Source organism: Delphinus delphis, chromosome 4, assembly GCF_949987515.2.
Source record: "Delphinus delphis chromosome 4, mDelDel1.2, whole genome shotgun sequence".
Taxonomy (NCBI): domain Eukaryota; kingdom Metazoa; phylum Chordata; class Mammalia; order Artiodactyla; family Delphinidae; genus Delphinus; species Delphinus delphis.
The window spans coordinates 2,006,252-2,025,626 of record NC_082686.1 but is presented as its reverse complement, the minus strand read 5'-3'; the positions used below and the strand labels follow the sequence as shown (position 1 = coordinate 2,025,626).

General features: G+C 45.7%; 1 protein-coding gene across 2 annotated transcripts in view; it reads left to right on the top strand.

Annotated features, from left to right (window-relative positions):
• The window catches only part of TRAPPC10 (trafficking protein particle complex subunit 10), an 88,885-nt gene extending 72,533 nt beyond the window's left edge, over window positions 1-16,352 (top strand). For both annotated transcript variants that reach the window (XM_060010245.1, XM_060010244.1), the window contains exons 18-23: window positions 6,330-6,430; window positions 7,530-7,656; window positions 8,711-8,881; window positions 12,437-12,614; window positions 15,079-15,273; window positions 15,588-16,352. In XM_060010245.1, the coding sequence (XP_059866228.1) occupies window positions 6,330-6,430; window positions 7,530-7,656; window positions 8,711-8,881; window positions 12,437-12,614; window positions 15,079-15,273; window positions 15,588-15,826 (1,011 nt within the window). In that variant the 3' untranslated portion in view covers window positions 15,827-16,352. The remainder of the gene's footprint in view (window positions 1-6,329; window positions 6,431-7,529; window positions 7,657-8,710; window positions 8,882-12,436; window positions 12,615-15,078; window positions 15,274-15,587) is intronic.
• Window positions 16,353-19,375: the final 3,023 nt, after the last annotated feature.

Genomic DNA, 19,375 nt, shown 5'->3' with positions numbered 1-19,375 from the left:
TCCAAAATGAAAGAACAAGATAAAACCTTAGGAAATAACCTTAATGAAACAGAGATAAGTAATTTACCTGGTAAAGAATTCAAAGTAATGTTCATAGAGATGCTCATCGAACTGGGGAGAAGAATGGAGGAAAACAGTGAGAGCTTCAACAAAGAGAGAGAAGCGTATAAGAAAGTACCAAATAGAAGTCTCAGAGCTGAAGAGCACAGTAACCGAACTGAAAGATACACTAGAGGGGTTCAGCAGCAGACTAGATGGAGCAAAGAAAGAACCAGTCAACTTGAAGACAAAGCAGGGGGATTTGTCCAATCAGAGCGGAGAAAAGGTTGGAAACAATGGAAGATGGCCTAAGGGACTTATGGGACAACATCAGACAGACAGACATTCACATCATAGGGGTCCCAGAAGGAGAAGAGAGAGAGCGAAAGGGGCAGAAATTTTATTTGAGGAAATAATGGCTAAAAACTTCCCTACCCTGGGGAAGGAAAGAGACATTCAGATCCAGGAAGCTCAGAGAGTTTCAAACAAGATGAACCCAAAGAGACTCACACAAAGACACATTATAGGTAAAATGTCAAAAGTTAAAGACAAGGAAAGAATCTGTTATGTGCAAGAGAACCCCATAAAACTATCAGCAGATTTTCAGCAGAAACTTTGCAGGCCAGAAGAGAGTGGCACAATATATTAACCTTGCTGGGGGAGGGGGTGGGGGACAAACAACTTCCAACCAAGAATACTCTGTGTGGCAAAGTTATCCTTCAGAATTGAAGGAAAGATAAAGAGTTTTCCAGACAAGTAAAAACTAAAGTTTATCACCACTAAGCCAGCCCTACAGGAAATGTCAGAGACTTATTTAAGATGAAAAGAAACTGTGCTAATTAGTAACAGAAACACATGAAAGAATAAATCTCATTGGAAAGGTAACTATTTGATAAATGTAGTGGATTAATCACTTATAAAGCTGGTATGAAGGTGGAAAAAAAAAGCAGTAAAAATAGCTATGATTACAGTAATTAGTTAAGGGATACACACGATAAAAAGATGTAAAATGTGACATCTCAAAAACAAAATGTTGGAGGGGGGAGTTACAATGCGGAGTTTTAGAATGGGATCAAACTTAAGTTGTTACTAACTAAAATAGGCTGTTATAGATGTAAGTTACTACATATAAACCTCATGGTAACCACAAAGCAAAACCTATAGTAAATACACAAAAGATAAAGGAATATAAACATACCACTAAAGAAAGTCATCAAAGCACAAGGAAGAGAGCAAGAGAAGGAGATAGGAACAGAGGGGAACTTTAAGAACAGCCAGAAAACAATTAAGAAAATGACAGTAAGCACACACCTATCAATAATTACTTTAAATGTAAATGGCTAAATTTTCCACTCAAAAGACAAAGTGACTGAATGGATTAAAAAATCAAGACCCATCTATAAGCTGCCTACAAGAGACTCACTTTAGATGTAAGGACACACAAACCGAAAGTAAAGGGATGTAAAAAGGTATCCATGCAAACAGAAATGGAAAAAAGCTGGGGTAGCTACACTTATATCAGACAAAATAGACTTTAAATCAGAGACTGTAGTAAGAGACAAAGATGGGTGTTATGTAATGATAAAGGGGTCAATCCAATAAGAAAATACAATGTTCATAAGTATTTATGCACCCAACATAGGAGCACCTAAAATACAAAGCAAATAGTAACATATCTAAAGGGAGAATAGCAGTGTAATAATAGTACGGGCTTCAATACTTCACTTACATAAATGGATAGAACCTCCAGACAGAAAATGAATAAGGACACATAGGCCTTAAATATGTTAAACTAGAGGATTTAACAGACATTTACAGGATATACCATCCAAAAACAACAATACAGATTCTTCTCAAGTACACATGGAATATTTTTCAAGATAGATCACGTTAGCCTGCAAAACAAGTCTTAATAAACTTTAGAGGATTGAAATCATATCAAGCATCTTTTCCAACCACAAAGGTATGAAACTGGAAATTAATTACATGAAGAAAACTGCAAACTGCACAAATATGTGGGGATTAAACAACATGTTGTTGAAGAACCAATGGGTCAAAGAAGAAACCAAAAGAGAAATAAAAATCTACCTTGAAACAAATGAACATGGAAATGTAACATATCAAAATTTATGGGATGCAGTGAAAGCAGTTCTCAGAGGGAAGTTCATAGCAATAAATGCCCTCCTCAAGAAACAAGAAATGTCTCAAATAAACAACCTAATTTTATACCTCAAGGAACTAGAAAAAGAACAAAGCTCAAAGTTAGTGGAAGGAAGGAAATACCATGATCAGAGGAGAAACAAATGAAATAGAGACTAAAAAGATAATAGAAAAGATCAGTGAAACTAAGAGCTGGTTCTTTGAAAAGGTAAAATTGACAAACCTTTAGCTAGACTCACCAAGAAAAAAAGAGGACGCAAAATCAGAAATGAAAGAGATGTTACAAGTGACACCACAGAAATACAAAGTGTCATAAGAGACTAGTACTATGAACAATTACATGCCAATAAATTGGATGACCTAGAAGAAATGGATAAATTCCTAGAACATACAACCTACCGAGGCTGAGTCATGATGAAATAGAAAATCTGAACAGACTGATTACTAGTAAGGACATTGAATCAGTTTTCAAAAAACCTCCCAACTAACGAAAGTCCAGGACAGATGGCTTCGCTGGTGATTCTACCAAACATTCAGAGAGTTAATACCAGTCCTTCTCAACCTCTTCCAAAAAATAGAAGAGGAAGGAACTCTCCCAAACTTGTTTTACAGGCCTGCATTACCCAGATACCAAAACGAGACAAGGATACCACAAGAAAAGAAAATTACAGGCCAGTGTCTCTGATAAACATAGGTACAAAAATCCTCAACAAAATATTAGCAAACCAAATTCAGCAAAACATGAAAAGGATTATACACCATGATCAAGTGGGATTTACTCCAGGATTGCAAGGATGGTTCAACATCCACAAAATAATGTGATACACTACATTAACAGGATGAAGGGTTAAAAATCATGTGATCTCGTCAATAGGTGCAGACAGAGCATTTGACAGAATTCAGCATCCATTTATGATAAAAACAGAGGGAATGTTCCTCAACATAATAAAGGCCATATATGGCAAGCCCACAGCCAACATTGTGATCAATGGTGAAAAGCTGAAAGCTTTTCTTCTGAGATCAGGAATAAGACAAGGATGCCCACCACTTTTATTTAACATAGTATTGGAAGTCTTAGAGCAATTAGGCAATAAAAATAAATAAAAGTCATCCAAATTGGAAAGGAAGAAGTAAAACTGTCACTATTTGAAGATGATATGATATTATATAGAGAAAAATCTAAAGACTCCAACACAAAAAACTGTTAGGACTAGTGAGCAAATTCAGTAAAGTTACAGGATGCAAAACCAGTACACATAAATCGGTTGCATTTCTTTACACTAACAATGAACTGTCAGAAAGAGAAATTAGGAAAACAATCCCATTTTCAATTGCATCAAAAAATAAAATACCTAGGAATAAATTTAACCCTGAAGGTAAAAGACTTGTTTATTGAAACTCAGAAGACATTAACGAAAGAAATAGAAGACATAAATAAATGGAAAGGTAGTCTGTGCTCATGGGTTGGAAGAATTAATATTGTAAAAGGCAGTCTGCAGATTCAGTGCAATCCCTATCAAAATGCCAATGGGATTTTTCACAGCAATAGAAGAAACAATCCTAAAGTTTGTGTGGAACCACAGAAGACCCCAAATAGCCAGAGCAATCTTCTTTTTTTTTTTTTTTGACTGCGTTGGGTCTTTGTTGCTGCCCGCGGGCTTTCTCTAGTTGTGGTGAGTGGGGGCTACTCTTTGTTGCAGTGAACGGGCTTCTCATTGCGGTGGCTTCTCTTGTTGTGGAGCACAGGCTCAGTCGTTGCGGCACACAGGCCCTAGAGCGCGTGGGCCTCAGTAGTGGTGGCACGCAGGCTCTAGGGCATGCGGGCTTCAGTAGTTGTGGCGTGCGGGCTCTAGAGCACAGGCTTAGTAGTTGTGGCACACAGGCTTAGTTGCTCCGCAATATGTGGGATCTTCCCAGACCAGGGATTGAACCTGTGTCCCCTGCATTGGCATGTGGATTCTTAACCACTACACCACCAGGGAAGTCCCCCAAAGCAATCTTGACAAAGAAGTACAAAGCTGGAGGTATTATGCTCCCTGATTTCAAACTATTAATATATTATAAACCTATAGTAATTAAAACAGAGTGGTACTGGCATGAAAACAGACACATAGATCGATGGACCAGAATAGAGAGCCCAGAAATAAATCTACACATATATGGTCAATTAGTTTATGATGAAGGATCCAAGAATGTGTAATGAGGAAAGGACATTCAGTAAAGGTGTTGGGAAAACTGGAGAGTCACATAGAAAGGAGTGAAACTGGACTTTACACTGTACACATAAATGAACTAAAAATGGATTAAAAACTTGAAAGTAAGACCTGAAACCATAAAACTCCTAGAAGAAAACACAGGTAGTAAGTTCTTGACATGGGCCTTGATGTTGATTTTTTCAATTTGACACCAAAAGCAAAAGCAATAAAAGCAAAAATAAACAGCTGGGACTTCATCAAACTAAAAAGCTTCTACACAGCAAAGAAACTATTGACAAAATGAAAAGGCAGCCTACTGAATGGAAGAAATATTTCCAAATCATATGTCTGATAAGTGGCTAATAAACAAAACGTATAAAGAACTCATACAACTCAATAGCAAAAAAAAACCAAGCAGTCCAATTTAAAAATGTGCAGAAAATCTGAACAGACATTTTTCCAAAGAAGATATACAGAAGGCCAACAGGTACATGAAAAGATGCTCAACATCACTTAATCATCAGGGAAATGTAATCAAAACTACAATGAGATAATCATCTCACACCTGTCAGAATGGCTATTATCAAAAAGACAACAAATAATAAGTGTCGGCAGAAAGGAAACCCTCATGTATTATTGGTGGGGGGGGATGTAAAGTGGTGCAGCCACTGTAGAAAACAGTGTGGAAATTCCTCAAAAAATTAAAAATAGATCTGTCATACAATTTAGCAATTCTACTTCCGGGTATTTTTCTGAAGAAAACAAAAACACTAACTAAAAAAGATACCTGCACCCCCGTGTTCATTGCAGCATTATGTATAATAGCCAAGATATAGAAGCAACCTACACATCCACCAGGGATGAATGAATAAAGATGAACGCGCGCGCGCGCACGCGCACGCGCGCGCACACACACACACACACACAGAGAGAGGAATATTATTCAGCCCTAAAGAAGAATAAGTCTTGTCATTTGCGACAGCGTGGATGGATCTAGAGGGCATTATGCTAAGTGAAAGAAGACAAAGACAGATACCATGTGATCTAACTTATATGTGGAATCTCAAAAAGTAAAAATAAAGACCAAGCTCATAGATAAGGACATATTGGTGGCTGCCCGAGGCGTGGAGTAGGGGTTGAGAGAAATGGATGAATTGTTTTTTTGTTATTTTGTTTTTTAGTTTAAATAAATTGAACAATTTTAAAAAAAGAAGTGAATGCACAAAAGCAGTAGGATAAAAGGCTAATCGAAGCAGTCATTTCAAAGGGATTATGGCATAGAATACCAGGCAAGGCAGGATCTCAAAAAGAATGTCTTAATTTTCAGTCCTTGAAATTTCTTCCTTCCTTATCTGATACAGAGTTCAGGAGGCAAAGATGCTACTTACAACAATAAGCGCACGTTCTGTACTCAGTATATTCCTTTGTGGGGGGAAATAAAATACAAGCTTGGGAACTGGTTTCTGCCCTTAAGGAAGTTAATAGCTTATTGGTCCACACGACAGCCCCAAATTGGTTTGCAGTTATGTATTCAGTGTCTTGTGGATTAAGAGTTTGGGTAATTCCCTTGATTTGTAATAGTTAATGATTGATTAGTATAATCTGCACATGAGTGACTAAAAGCACTTTGTCATAACCTCCTGCACATTAAAAACACATTTGGCGTTATGGCCACACGCCCGTGAGAATAATGGGGTAGGGTCTGCACTGCGGGCTGCGGCGTCTGCTCGGAGCCGTTGATACCGTGCCGATGGCTCATTTCTCTCTCCTTTGTTTGTGTATATGTTTAATGGGGTTTATCTCTCTGGATAAGAAATGGTAAAGACATCAAATGTCTAGGAAATGGGCAGCCACCACAGATCTGGATGGATGGTGGTGGCGGTGCCTGTCCCGTGTGATGAGGGGTCTGAACGCCTGTCCCCCGTCTCTCCTCAGGTGTCCATCGATTGCCCGTGGTCCATCTACTCCACCGTCATCTCGCTGACGTTCAGCATGCCCTTCAGGACCACGCACTCCCTGCTGTCATCCGGGACACGGTAAAGGACCTCAGGCCCCTTTCCCAGGCTCCCCTACCTGCAGGCCCTACTGTTCAGAGCTTGGCTTTGGTGACGCTGAGCATGTTTTCTCATGGCCATGATGCCACTGTCCACCTGTTAAAATTCACAGTAATTCCCTGGGTCCTATAGCGCCCAGCCCATACTCAGATTTGGTTTGTAGGATGTGGGATTCAAACACAGTCCCCTCTGTTTCTGAGATCCCTTCTCATCCCTCCTCCCCCTGTTTTCAAGCCATTGGCCCGTTGCCAGACTTGGGTCAGTTGCCGTTCTGGCTTCCCCTGGTCACGTCCTCGTGGGTTTGTGTAAGTAGCTCCCTGTCGGCTGCTGTCTGTCACCTCTAGAGGGGGGCTTGCGGTCTCCGCACTCCCGACGCTCGGCCAGGTCCCTGTGTTGTGGCTGTTTGGCGGCACCCCTGGCCCCGCTTTCTGCCAGGGGCACTCCTCGCCCTCCGTACCCTTAGTGTGGGCCACAGATGGCTCCAGACATTGTCGCCGGTTGAGAGCTGCGGCTTTAGAGGCTTGACTAGGTTCAGATTCAGTTTTTGGACAAGGAAGTCTGCAGGTGTCATCCTGTGCTTCACCTGTCCCCGCCTCAGGAGACTCAGTGTGTGGTGGTTAAAAACACCAACAGCTCTACAGAGAATCTGGGTTGCTTTATTTGAGCCTGGCTTTTCAAAACTCCTCTTTACGTGTAACAGAAATTCAAGTGAATTCTGTACTGACCTTGTTTGTCAGTGAGTAATTGTTACTTCTATAGATGAAGAGTAATCGTTACTCTTTCTTCCATGACTCATTGCAAGCTATTGTATGTTTAGGAAAATCATTTACAGTCGTGTAATAAAGTATCCAAAACAGAATATTCTTAAACCCATTTTTCCTAAGAGATAGCTTGCATAGAAAGATTTGGTTTTTTTCTGACACTTTTACACGTGAAATTAAAAGTAGAAGTACATGTTAACAACTGGTTCTTATTTTCCTGTGTCACTTTTTTGATTCCTTACAGAACATCTTCTTAATACAGCCAAACTGTATTTAATAAAGTTCTTAAATGGCAAAATCTTATTGTTTTTCTCCTTTAGGAAATATGTTCAAGTGTGTGTCCAGAATTTGTCAGAACTCGACTTTCAGCTGTCAGATAGTCATCTCGTGGATACTGGTGATAGTACCAACCTGCGACTAGTACCGCTGAACACGGAATCCGAACAGGTAACCGTTTCCTAGAACCGAGCACAAACCTCTCAGCAGAACACAGAGGAGAACAAGAGTGTAGTGATGTTGATGGAAGTGACCGTGTGCTTCAGCTGAGCCCTTCCCTGTAGGGAACGACCTTGCTGGTGGTCAGTGGGAAGCACGCACTGACATGCAGCTGTGTTGCTGCGATGTGCATGTTTGCGGTTCGCTGTGGGCCGAGTGGCACAGCACATGGAGTAAGAAATAGGTTGATATTTGTATTTTTAGAAAAATTAAATCTTACATTTGTCAGACTCCACACACAGATTTATTCCAAGCTTGTCCTGATCAGTCTCATGCTGATTGCGTGGACGCCATCACCGCCAGAAACAGTGGCTGCCGCGTACATGACTGCCTTGCCCAGCGACGGGCTCTCAGGTGTCGGGGTAGCTTTGTGAAGGAGTCACGTTCACGTTCACACTGTCTGGCTGAATCCTGGCCCTGTTTTTTCTGTTCATTGGTTGCATGTGTTTTTAGACAGTCAGTGCTGAGTGTTTAGAAGATCAAAGGTTTTCTTAACGGATGTCTGATCTTTAGCATTTTCAAAGGGTTTTTCCCAGCATTTGACCCATTTCAAATGCTTCCCAGGTCTGTCACTGTGCTTACAGGTATGGACTGTTGCCTGAGGTGGCGCCAGCTCCCTTCCTCACTTCACTTAGTGGCAAATACACAGTAGTTGGCGTGGGTGTAAGGATGTCCCTTTAACTGTTTGATGACATTTCCCACTTTGGGAATGTATGGGATACTGAATACTAGTAACCGCTCTTTATGCTTTTTAAAATAATCCCCTGTGCTGTAGAGCTTATGGAATCACAAAGGCTGAGACCCTTTTGACCAGTTCGAGGCAGTCTTCCTCGAGGGCAGCTGAGGGCAGTGCTGGGGAGGCGGGCGGGGCAGTGCAGGCGGCGTGTGGGGAAGCGGGCCCTGGGGGACCGCCTCCCCCGACCCTCTCGCCCCCCTGGCGGGAGGCGCCCCCGGGACTGAGCGCCTGTGTCTCGTGCGCGGGCAGTGACGGCCGACTCCCTTGCAGCGCATCCACAGCAGGCAGGCGGTGTTCTTTGTCTGGGAGCTGAAGTGGACGCAGGAGCCTCCCCCCTCCCTGCACTGCCGGTTCTCCGTTGGATTCTCCCCAGCTTCTGAGGAGCGGCTGTCTGTCTCCTTAAAGCCCTATACTTACGAATTTCAAGTGGACAATTTTTTGGTATGTATTGCCTTATTTTCTGGTGGGCTTGTGTGGTGGCGAGATGGAAGAAGGCATCATATTGTTTACCTTCTGTAAATCAGACAAAAGCTTTCAATATAATGAAGCAACCAGTCGCAGAAAAGACCCAGCACTTGGGGCCTGGAGGCCCTGACTGGCTAGTTAGAGCCCGAGGTCCGGTCCGGTGGCGGGTCTGACACTCGTGCCCTCCTGCGCGGCTCCCGCTGGGCGCGGTCGTCTCCAGAGACAGGACCCCACCTCTCCTCCCTTTTCTCTGCCTTAGCGCTGACTTAGTTGTGTCCTGCACCCGTTTCTTAGAGTCCTTTTATCTTGAGCATTAGCCGCTGTGTCTCTAGTTCTTTAGAAGAAAAACTGAAAGTATTATGGAAACTTACTTAAAGCAGATTTTCTTTAACCCGCACATTAGGTGTGGAGCTAAAAGCAGCCTAGACCTAGGTGAGTAAAGGCAGTAGTTGTGTTTTGTTTCTGTACTGAGATGATTGGGTTTGGTGTTAGGTAAATCAAAATGTGGATACACAACTTTTGGGGTGTTCCCTTTTCTTCTCTTTACGACTGAGATCGTCAAACACTTTATTTGAGAAGGTGTTTGTATAGCTCTTGACGTTAGCAATTTTTTCAACACCTCCTTCCAACCAGAAGACTATTTGTTTCCACCCTCCTGCTTCCTTGAGCTCTCCTTATTAGCCTTAGAGTTAAACGTAATCACTAGCATAGTTCCTCTTTTCGTTGGACAGACAGGTGCCTTTTTGCTGTGTTGTTAATAGCAGCTGAACATTAAGTTATTCGTATGGTAAAGAGTCTGCATAAATTTAATCTGGGTTCCTTACTGCAGATGATGATTAACACTAGTTAGCAGTTTCCACTATTTTCTGTCTTTCTTGCTTCCTTTTCACATTGAGCATAGGAAAAATTTTCCTTTCGAACTGAACAAGCTTAGTTAAAGGCCAGAGAAAAATACCTGGTGGATTGCTCTCTTCAAAACCGGTATTCTGAGGATAAGAAATACAGATACCACCTTTCTTTTTTGGCTGCGTTGGGTGTTCGTTGCTGCACGTGCGCTTTCTCTAGTTGCGGCAAGCGGGGGCTACTCTTCGTTGCTGCTCACGGGCTTCTCATTGCGGTGGCTTCTCTTGCTGCGGAGCGCGGGCTCTAGGCGCGTGGGCTCGGCAGTTGTGGCTCGCGGGCTCTAGAGCGCAGGCTCAGTAGTTGGGGTGCATGAGCTTATTTGCTCCCCGGCATGTGGGATCTTCCCGGACCAGGGCTCGAACCCGTGTCCCTTGTTTTGGCAGGCAGATTCGGAACCACTGCGCCACCAGGGAAGTCCCCAGATACCACGTTTTTTAAAAAGCTTCATTGAGATTTGATTTCTATACCATGAAGTTCACCCATTTGGAGTGTGCACGTCAGGGAAGTTAGCGTGTTGACAGAGCTGTGCCACCGGCACCATGATCGTGTTTTAGCACCCTTTTCGTCCTCCCAAGAAGAAGCCTGTGCCCCGTTCACACTCACCCCCGCTCCTTCCTCTTCTCACCCTGGGCCACCGCTGATCCAGAGGCAAGTGTGCCTGGGCTTCGCCTGTTCAGGTGCAGTCGTGTTATGTGCGATCCTCTCAAGACTGGCTGCTTTCACGTGACAGGATGTTTCCAGAGCTCATTCATTTTGCAGCATGTTCAGGACTCCATTCTTTGTTGTGGGTGAATAATACTCCATTGTGTGGATAGGCCACATTTTGTTCTCCATTTACCTGTGGCTGGACATCTGGGTTGTTTCCACCTTGGGACTGTTATGAATAATAATGCTGTGAGAATCCTTGTGGAAGCTTTTATGTGTATGTGTGTGTTCCATCCTCTTAGGTAGATTCCTCGGTGGAGTTGCTGGGTCATATGGTAGCTCTGGGTTTAACTTTTTGAGCAGCTGTTAAACTGTTTTTTAAAGAAACATCACTTTATATTCTCTCGGGCAACCTGTGAGGGTTCCAGTTTCCACACTCACACCAACACTTGTTCTTGCTGCCCCTTGATCACAGGCATCCCAGTGGGCGTGAGCTGGTCTCCCATGATGGCCCATGGTGTTCAGTATCTTTCCTGTGCTTTTTGGCCATTTGTGTGTCGTCTTGGAGAGATGTCTGTTCATATCCTTTTCCCATTTTTCAGTAGGGTTGTCTTTTTATTGAGTTGTAAGTGTTTCTTTGTATGTTCAGTCCCTTATCATGCATACGATCTGCAGATATTTTCTCCCATTCTGTGGTTGTATTTTCACTTTCTTGATGGTTTCCTCTGAAGCACAAAAGTTTTTAATTTTGGTGAAGTCCAACCTTAGTCTCTTATTTCTTGTACTTTGGTGTAGGATCTAAGAAATCATTGTTTATCCCAAGTTCAAAAAGATTTACTCCCATGTTTTCTTCTAAGAGTTTTATAGTTTTAGCTTTTACATTTCAGTCTACGATCTACTTTGAGGTAACTTTATGTATGGTGACAGGTGGCGGTCCAGATTCATTCTCTCCATGTGGTGCCCCTATGCCGCTCGTTGAAAAGACCCTTCTTTCCCCGTTGGATGGTCCTGGCGCCCTTGTTGAAAATCTGCCGAGTTGATTTCTGGGGAGCTCACTTCTAGGCACTGTACCCGCAGCCTCCGCGGCTGCTGTCAGCAGGCCCCTTGCTGCTGACGCAGGCTCAGCCGCCCCTCCTTCCCGAGAGCAGCCAGGAAGCCGTGTGCGAGGACACGCACTTAGGAGCGCAGCCGCCTCGTCGCTCTGTCACTTGGAGCTGCCTCTCCAGCTCTCAGCACAGTCGCGCTCGTCTGGCTGCCCTCGCAGCCCTGCGGACCGTGCGGGCTCTGGCCGTGAGCTGCTCGGGCCAGGGCCTCTTCCATCGGCCCCTTTGGTGTTGCTGTTCTCTTCTTCAGAAGGGGGGCAGCCACGTGTGGGGGGCCTGGGCTGTGATCCCTTGTGCGGGCTTGAGGCCTTTGTCCCGGGTGGTGGGCAAGTGTGAACACGTGCGACTGCCAGACAGGTCACGGAGAAAGAAGCATTATAGAGAAGGTTCATTATGGACCTTTCCAAGGAACTCCTGTTAATTTTGCTAGTTGTGATAATGGCATTGTGTTTTGTTAAGAAAACGTCCGTACTGTTTAGTAACACATCCTGAAGTATATACGGGTGAAGTGACAGGTCTGGAATCGGCTTTAAAGCAGCCTGGGCAGATAAATCAGTGTGGATCGATGGATGGCGGAGGCTCCTGAAGCAGGATCTGACCCTGACTGTGGGTGACAGGCCCATGCAGGGTCACGGGCCGTCCTTCCTCCTCCTGAGATGCCTGCACGCGTTCTCGTTAGGAAGAGAGCTTAAGGCTCTTGAGGTGGGGCTTCCTGAGGGCATCATCTCTACAGGGAGTCAGCGGTCAGGGGCAGCGAACGCACAGCTCCTCCTCTGGTCCGTTCTCTCTCGAGTCTGCGGGCGGCACCGTGGTGGCCCCAAACAACATTTCTTCAGATGGCTTATGTCTCCTGTGCCCTTCTCTCTCCTTTCTCGCCCAGACCTTGTACAGTGTGAGAGCGGAGATATCGCCCCCTCCAGGGACAGAGCTCTGTAAGACAGGCTCGCTCTGCTCCTTGGAGGTGTCCATCACGCGGCTCTCGGACCTCTCGGACGCGGACAAGGATGAGGCGCTGACGGAACGTGAGGACTATTTTTCAACGAAGCTTATGTACGAAGGTGGGTCTAGAGGCTGCTTTCCACTGGCTATTGTGCTCATCCCTGCCATCCACAAAGTGTAGTGTTCCTCGTCTGAAGACAGAACGTTCTAGAATTGAAAGAGCACGTTTGAATATTCCAGTGTATGATATGGTCCTGGGCCCACGGGATGTTGAGCCTGCTTACTGTGGAGTCGTTCTCCTAACAGCCATTCGAACAGCCTTGGGGCTCAGGGCTGAGCACACAGCGGTGCCTAGAGCTGCCCTGTCCTGTCTACCCGTGAGTCAGGCCCATCCCCCCGGAGCAGAGCCCAGACCCCGTCGCTGAGCAGGCCAGGCGTCCTGTAGTCATGCTCCTGCCCTTTCCCTCCAGCCTCCTTTCACTCCCTTTCCCCTCACCCGCCACCTGCACCCCGACCCTGACATGCCCGGGCCCTCCACCCTCCCCAGTCTCTGCCAGACACCCCTTTGCAGCCCCCCTCCTCCTGGGCCTGGGCTTCTTCAGTAGTGGTTCTCAGGTATTGGCGTCAGGACATTAATGCTCTAAAAGTAATTAAGGAGGCAAATATTTATTTACTTATTTTAAAATAATAGGGAAGCCACTACCTGATAATACTCTTGAAAAAGAACTATTTTCCAGAACAGTAAATAGAGCGAGAAGAATGGCGTTTTGCAGCCTTTCGAATCTCTTTAATGTCTGGCTCATGGCAGGTACTGAATTTTCCTGTCTGCTGCATTCAATCTGGTGATGTCCTGTACTGGTTAAGGTAGATGAAGAAACTCCAGTCTCGCACAGATTCGTAATTGGTAAAGGCAGCACTCTCTGAACAGCCTTCAGATAACTGTGGATGTTCTCTGATACTCCACCAAGACTCAACAAGCGGTAGTTCTTGACAGCCTGGTCACAACGTGGAATCTGAAATCACACGAGGGAGCGTTTCGTGCTGTCTCGTTCAGTCCTTTCATCTGCCTCGCATTTTGGAAGGATCTTTTCCCCGGGCACATTTCGTAGCCCCGCGCCTCCGTCATTTGCGAAACACGGTTCCTGAATTGTGCAGCCCCTTTCGTTGTTCAGGGCCACAAACTTGTGCTGGTCTCAGGCTCACGCTGGGCCCATCACGAGAGTCTTGGAGTGCCGGGACCCTGCCAAGCTCACAGTGGCAAAGGCAGGTTTTCCAAAATGCTAATAACTTTTGATCAGCGTTTTGAACTGTATCATGGGCAACTTCTTAGAAGTGCCCGGCTCATGCCATTCATTTATAAGCAGGCGTCTGCCGGATGCCTGAGGCTGACGAGCTCGCTGGTGAGGCCCCAGGGAGCTCAGTGGCCTGGCGGCCTGTGCTGTGGCCAGGCCCGCTTCCCATGTTACAGGAAGCAGGGTGACGGGTGCACGGACCTCTCTCTACTATTCTGCAAGTTCTTGTGAGTCTCTAATCATCTCAAAATTAAAGTTAGAAAAAGAGATGTGTACGAAAGGGTTGAATTAATAAAATTAGATTGATTTTGACTGCTTCGTGAGGGCATCCTTAACTAAAACTGGCGGTCTTTTCCTGCAAGTCTGTGGTGGCGAAGAACACAATGCCTGGACTCTGAGTGCACGTGGGGCCCCAGCTCACACTCAGGCCCTCGCGTTTCCCACCAGAGGGCGTGTCAACACTGAGGAAGGCAGGAACGTGCCCTCACGGGTGCCCTGAGGACCAGCTCGGAGAACCACTGCTCCGGTGTGCCCCTCCGCGATACTGCTTTGGCTTCTGCCCATCCTCCAAGGCCCCCCGGCCCCACCTGTGGGAAGTTCGCCCTCTGCCACCCCTTCTTTGCTCGTGGAGCGTCTAGTCATGGGCTTCTGGGCTCTTGCTTTGTGTCCCATGGCAGGGATGCTCTGACCTCTGTGCAAGGTCACCTGCTGCTCGAGGACAAGCAACAGCTGTCCTCCTTAACTTCTGAATGACTGCTCAGTTAGGTGTTCGAGTCGCACTGAATTACATCCCAGCTGTGGTTTAAGTTAGTGTTCGTAATAGCGCCTGCCATATAGTAAGCCTCTCCGAGGTGCGCGTAGAGGAGCTAAGTGCTTACCTGCATCTTTTCTTCCCATCCCATCACAGCTGCCTTTGGCAGGGTTGGGGTCAGACCCACCCCCAGAGGAGCCAGCGTCCCTGCCCCGCCCCCATTCTGCAGCCGGAGCGACCGCGCTCTTGAAGCATCACACGGCGCGTTCAGGGGGATTTGAATGCAGAATGGAATCGCTGCTCATTTATTAACTTGAGGGGGAAAAAGTGACTTTTCCCTGTGCACCCCACCTGTATCTTCCTTATTAAATCAGATGTGTTTTACCTTGAGGTGCAGTTACAAGGCGTCGAGACACAGAGTATACGCTCCGGTTCTGGACTTCTCATCGTGGAGTGTGAGCCTGTTGATGTTCCTTATTTGGTGTGAGCACTGAAGGTCCTTTTTTGGGGTGAAAACGGTGCTTCCCCTCTCTGTTTCAGTTGTCGACAACAGCAGCAATTGGGCGGTGTGCGGGAAGAGTTCCGGGGTCATCTCCATGCCTGTGGCTGCTCGGGCCACTCACAGAGTCCGCATGGAGGTGATGCCCCTCTTTGCGGGTTACCTGCCCCTCCCCGACGTCAGGCTGTTTAAATACCTGCCCCATCACTCTGCGCACTCGTCACAACTGGATGCTGGTAAGGACTGTGCGGTGAAGGCACCGCCCGTGTGGGAGGGGCAGCTCCGTGCGGAGCGGCCGCAGACGAGCATGGGGACAGCCTTGCTGCTTAACAGCCCGTGTCCAGGGCCAAACACTAGTCAGGGCTACACGTCCTGAGCCCTGGCCTGGAGAGCAGTCCGCCCAGGGCCCAGGCGCTGGATTCTCTTCAAAGGCGAGGCCGCCTTCGACATCCTTGTGCCCTGAAGGGCGACTCGGGAGGCTGGCGGCTCCCCGGGGTGGGGAGAGGTTGGCGTGGGGCGGCCTCCATCTCACTTCCTGTGCGCTTTCCAGATAGCTGGATAGAAAACGACAGCCTCTCGGTGGACAAGCACGTGGACGACCAGCTGGACAGCGGCAGCGTCCAGAGCAGGGGCAGCACGCGCTCGGTGGCCAGCAGCGAGCACAAGGGCTTGCCCATGCCCCGGCTCCGGGCGCTGCCCCCCGGTCAGGCCTTCAACGCCAGCGCGGGCACGCAGGTCCTGGTCATTCCCAGCCAAGACGACCATGTTCTCGAAGTCAGCGTCACGTGACCACGCCCAGGGCTCAGTCCCCAGACCGGCCGCGTGCGCGTGCACGCCGAAGGGATCCTGACTCGATTGTAACTGTCTCGCTCTAACCAGACTTTTGGTGATTCTGTCTGGCCGTGGACGCATCAGAGAATTGCAGTGTACAGCTGGTCAGCTGGGTTGCATCGTTACTTGTGTGCTGTCTGGGGTGTAAGATGCCTTGTTATTTTCTCATCGCCCCGTGCCTGTGCTGCTGTCCTCCCGTGTTTGCCCAGAGCCCCGCCTTTTCCCTCACCCTCTGCTCAGGAAAGAGCTTCTAGCGCTCTCCCCTGAGCAGCCTGTCATCTGCTGGTTCTCTGTGGAAGCCCAGGGCTCTTTCAGGTAGGCGCGCAGCAGGCCTTGCAGGCCTGTTAGTGACACGTGTGTGCCTTTCTGGTCACACGGCTGCCTGATCTCTGGACCAGGTGGATTTGTATGTCTCCTAAGGGGTAAAACACAGTCCTTTACCCCAGATCCTCTAGTTGTGCTTTTCTAGAATAACACCCTTTCTGGGCAGGGGGATGGCGCTGGGGGGGGGGTGGGGAAAGAACAAAACCCCTTCTGTGCCTTGGGATGTCAGACTGGGCGGACCTGGAGCATTCATCCGCTGGAGCCATGTTAAAGGTACTTTGAGACTAGACCAGGGCACGAGAAGGAACTCGGTGTTGAAATAATTCGGAAGTAAGTGTTTCTGGAGCCTTTCTCCCTCCTCCCCCGATGCGGGTTAGGTACTACGTGCACATGGAATTAAGTGTGTATTTATTTTAATTGTCATAGTGTCTGTGGGGGTTACGACGTTGTTTTTCTCTCGCCTTTAAACCTAGTCTTTACATGTAACTGTATGATGAATATTTTTCTTTTGCACCTTAAGTCTCAGAAATTAAGAGGTTCCATTTCAATGACGATTAGAGGGGTCTTCTCAGTGTATTTCTAGTCTGGGTGTAGGAAGGACGAAAGACTTGGACTGTTATTCTCTGCTGTCCACTACATTGCAGTCATACCATGCAAAAGGATTACTTTGCTCTAGGTTGTACATTTAATTGTACATATGGTCGATTTATTATTTTTAAAAGTACAAACTAACTGATGTAATGTTTAAGTTGCACCAAAAATCAAGGACAAAATAAACATGTGTTTGTTTTTATTGGTGTGAAAGTCACAGCTTGTAAATAAGTGTTGTATGTATTAAACCTTTTCCAGCTCTCCAAAGCGATGTATTTTTGTACATAAGAATTAGAGAACTCTTAATTCACTGGGAAAGTGTGGTTGGAATTGAACTTGACCAGATTAATGCGAATGTAGCCGGTCCAGCAGAGGGTGGGTCCTCATGAGTAACCTCAGACATGTGAGCGGTAGGGAAGAAGGAGCCTTCTGCAGCAGCTGCCACTGTCCTGGCATATATGCCACTTGCTGGAGGTGTGGGGCAGGAAGGCGCAGGGCAAAGTGAACGTAGAGCAGAGCAGCTGCTTTCTGTGCGCGGTCCTTAGCTCGCTTGACGGATGAAGGTGGTGATCCCTGCCGCCCCCCACCATGGTTTTCATTTGTAGAAATTGGAGAAGTGTACAAAGAAGATAAATGCTTGTATGTTTAATTAAACTTTTCAGAAATTTACCTTCCTTATGTACAGTTTAAAACTGATAAACTAGGCAAATTAGAAGTTCAGAATCTAATGATAGTTTAGGGTTTCTTACGTAAGTTTGTTTTATTGTAAAAATTGATGATTGCCCTACAGATCCACCAAGCCTTGTGAATGAAGAGATCTTTGATATTTGATTCTGTCAGAAAAGCCTCTCATCCACGTGGTGAGCCCCGGAGCCCAGGGAAGGCGCCCTTGCTCCGTGTGTGATGTAGCGTTCCCTCTCACCTTCTGGAGGGGGAATGTGAGTCAGTGCTTCCCTGATTTTTGGTTGACTTTTGTGCTGGGTTCTGATCCCAGGATGAAATTCTCTAACTACTTACATATTTAGAGGAGAAAAAAATGGAGGGGAAATCCAAAATGTTTATGGTAGTTTCTTATGTCTGGAAATTGAATGAAGTCAAATTTATCGCAGGTTTGTTTTTTACCCCCTAATTACCCAAAAGATCTTTTGCAATCTAAGTTACGTGAGTGCCTCTGTTGTTGTTTTTAACAGAAATGAAGAATATCACCTAAAACTTCGTCTTTTTTTTTTTTTAACTAAAAGGCGGTAATTGGATTTTTGTTTTGCTTAAAATAAGGCTTATGTGTTTGAGACAAGCTAAGCTGGTTTCGTTGGTAAAGGTGTAGCAGCTGTTAAACAATTGTGAAGCCAGGTACTGAGTGTGCATCTAAGAAGCAGAATATGCAGCCACTTTACACATATCTGTGGAAGATGTAAATAGTAGCAAATGAAAAAGAAAATAGGTTATGATTTTGGTGAATTTCATAGGGTCTCCTATGATTGGAAAAATTATAACTCTTCTGATTGTAATGTGGAAATTGTATTTAATCTGAAAATGACTTCTACCTACAGTTCCATTGTCAGCCCAGCCTGTAGTGGGTCGGGTTCCCATATTCGTCTTAGCTGATGGGGCTGGGTATCCCATAAAGGGTTAGTGGAGAAAAGACACACAGGCTTCTAGTCCATTTTTCTTTAGTGTTTAAAGTTGAGTTATAAAATGAAATGAAACACTCCAGGTGTGTACATAAAATGAAAACTTATACAACTTTTTATAAAAGAACAAACTAGGCTGATCAAAGTGTTTTATTGTCAACTGTGATCTTTAAAAGAAATCTCCTGTGTGATTTCAAAATTTGATTTTTCATGAAAATGCCCCTTTCTCTAAATGTATTCATCCTGTGCGTCCGGCTGTAAGACCCAAAAGCATTGTTGATGGTTTGCTGGGATTCTGTGGCTGGAAAAGGTGACAAGTTGGTGACTTTGATACTGCAGGTATTAACTCCATTTTCATGGTTTACTATGAAAGTCATTTTTCACATTATTCTGTAATATATTGTTAGACTAAAGCCATTGTATTAAGACTGTTTAAAATGTAAGCATTATAATTCTGAAAATACACATTTTAAGAAGAAACTTGCTGCTGTGAACTTGATTCTTTTGCTGTGGAGTGTGAAAATTGAGTGTCTAAAGTTAAAGAACTTTCTTGTTTTCTTTCCATAATCCTTGTTCTTGACTCGTAAGCACAGATTATTTACTTTTGGGGGAGCATTAGGGATTTTTTTCACAACTTATTACCCAGTAGCTTACTAGAAGTAAGACATTTCAGTGTTCAGAGTTCTCGAGTTTTTTGTGGACCTATTTGCCAGCCTGAAGTTTGACAAGGTAAAACTGCCTCTGTCATGTTTGGTAGCATCGCTAATACAATTTCTTTTCTTCGGAAAAGGTTTTCAGTTTATTCAGTCTCGTTGTTTTGGTCCCCACTTCATAATCGAGGCAAACGGATAAGCGTGGGGTTGGACCTTCTCACCCTCCTCGGTGCCTGAATGGCTCGTCAAGGCCCGGCCCAAGCCCGTGAAGATCCAAGCCTGGACTGCGGTGGGCGGTGCGGGCGGGC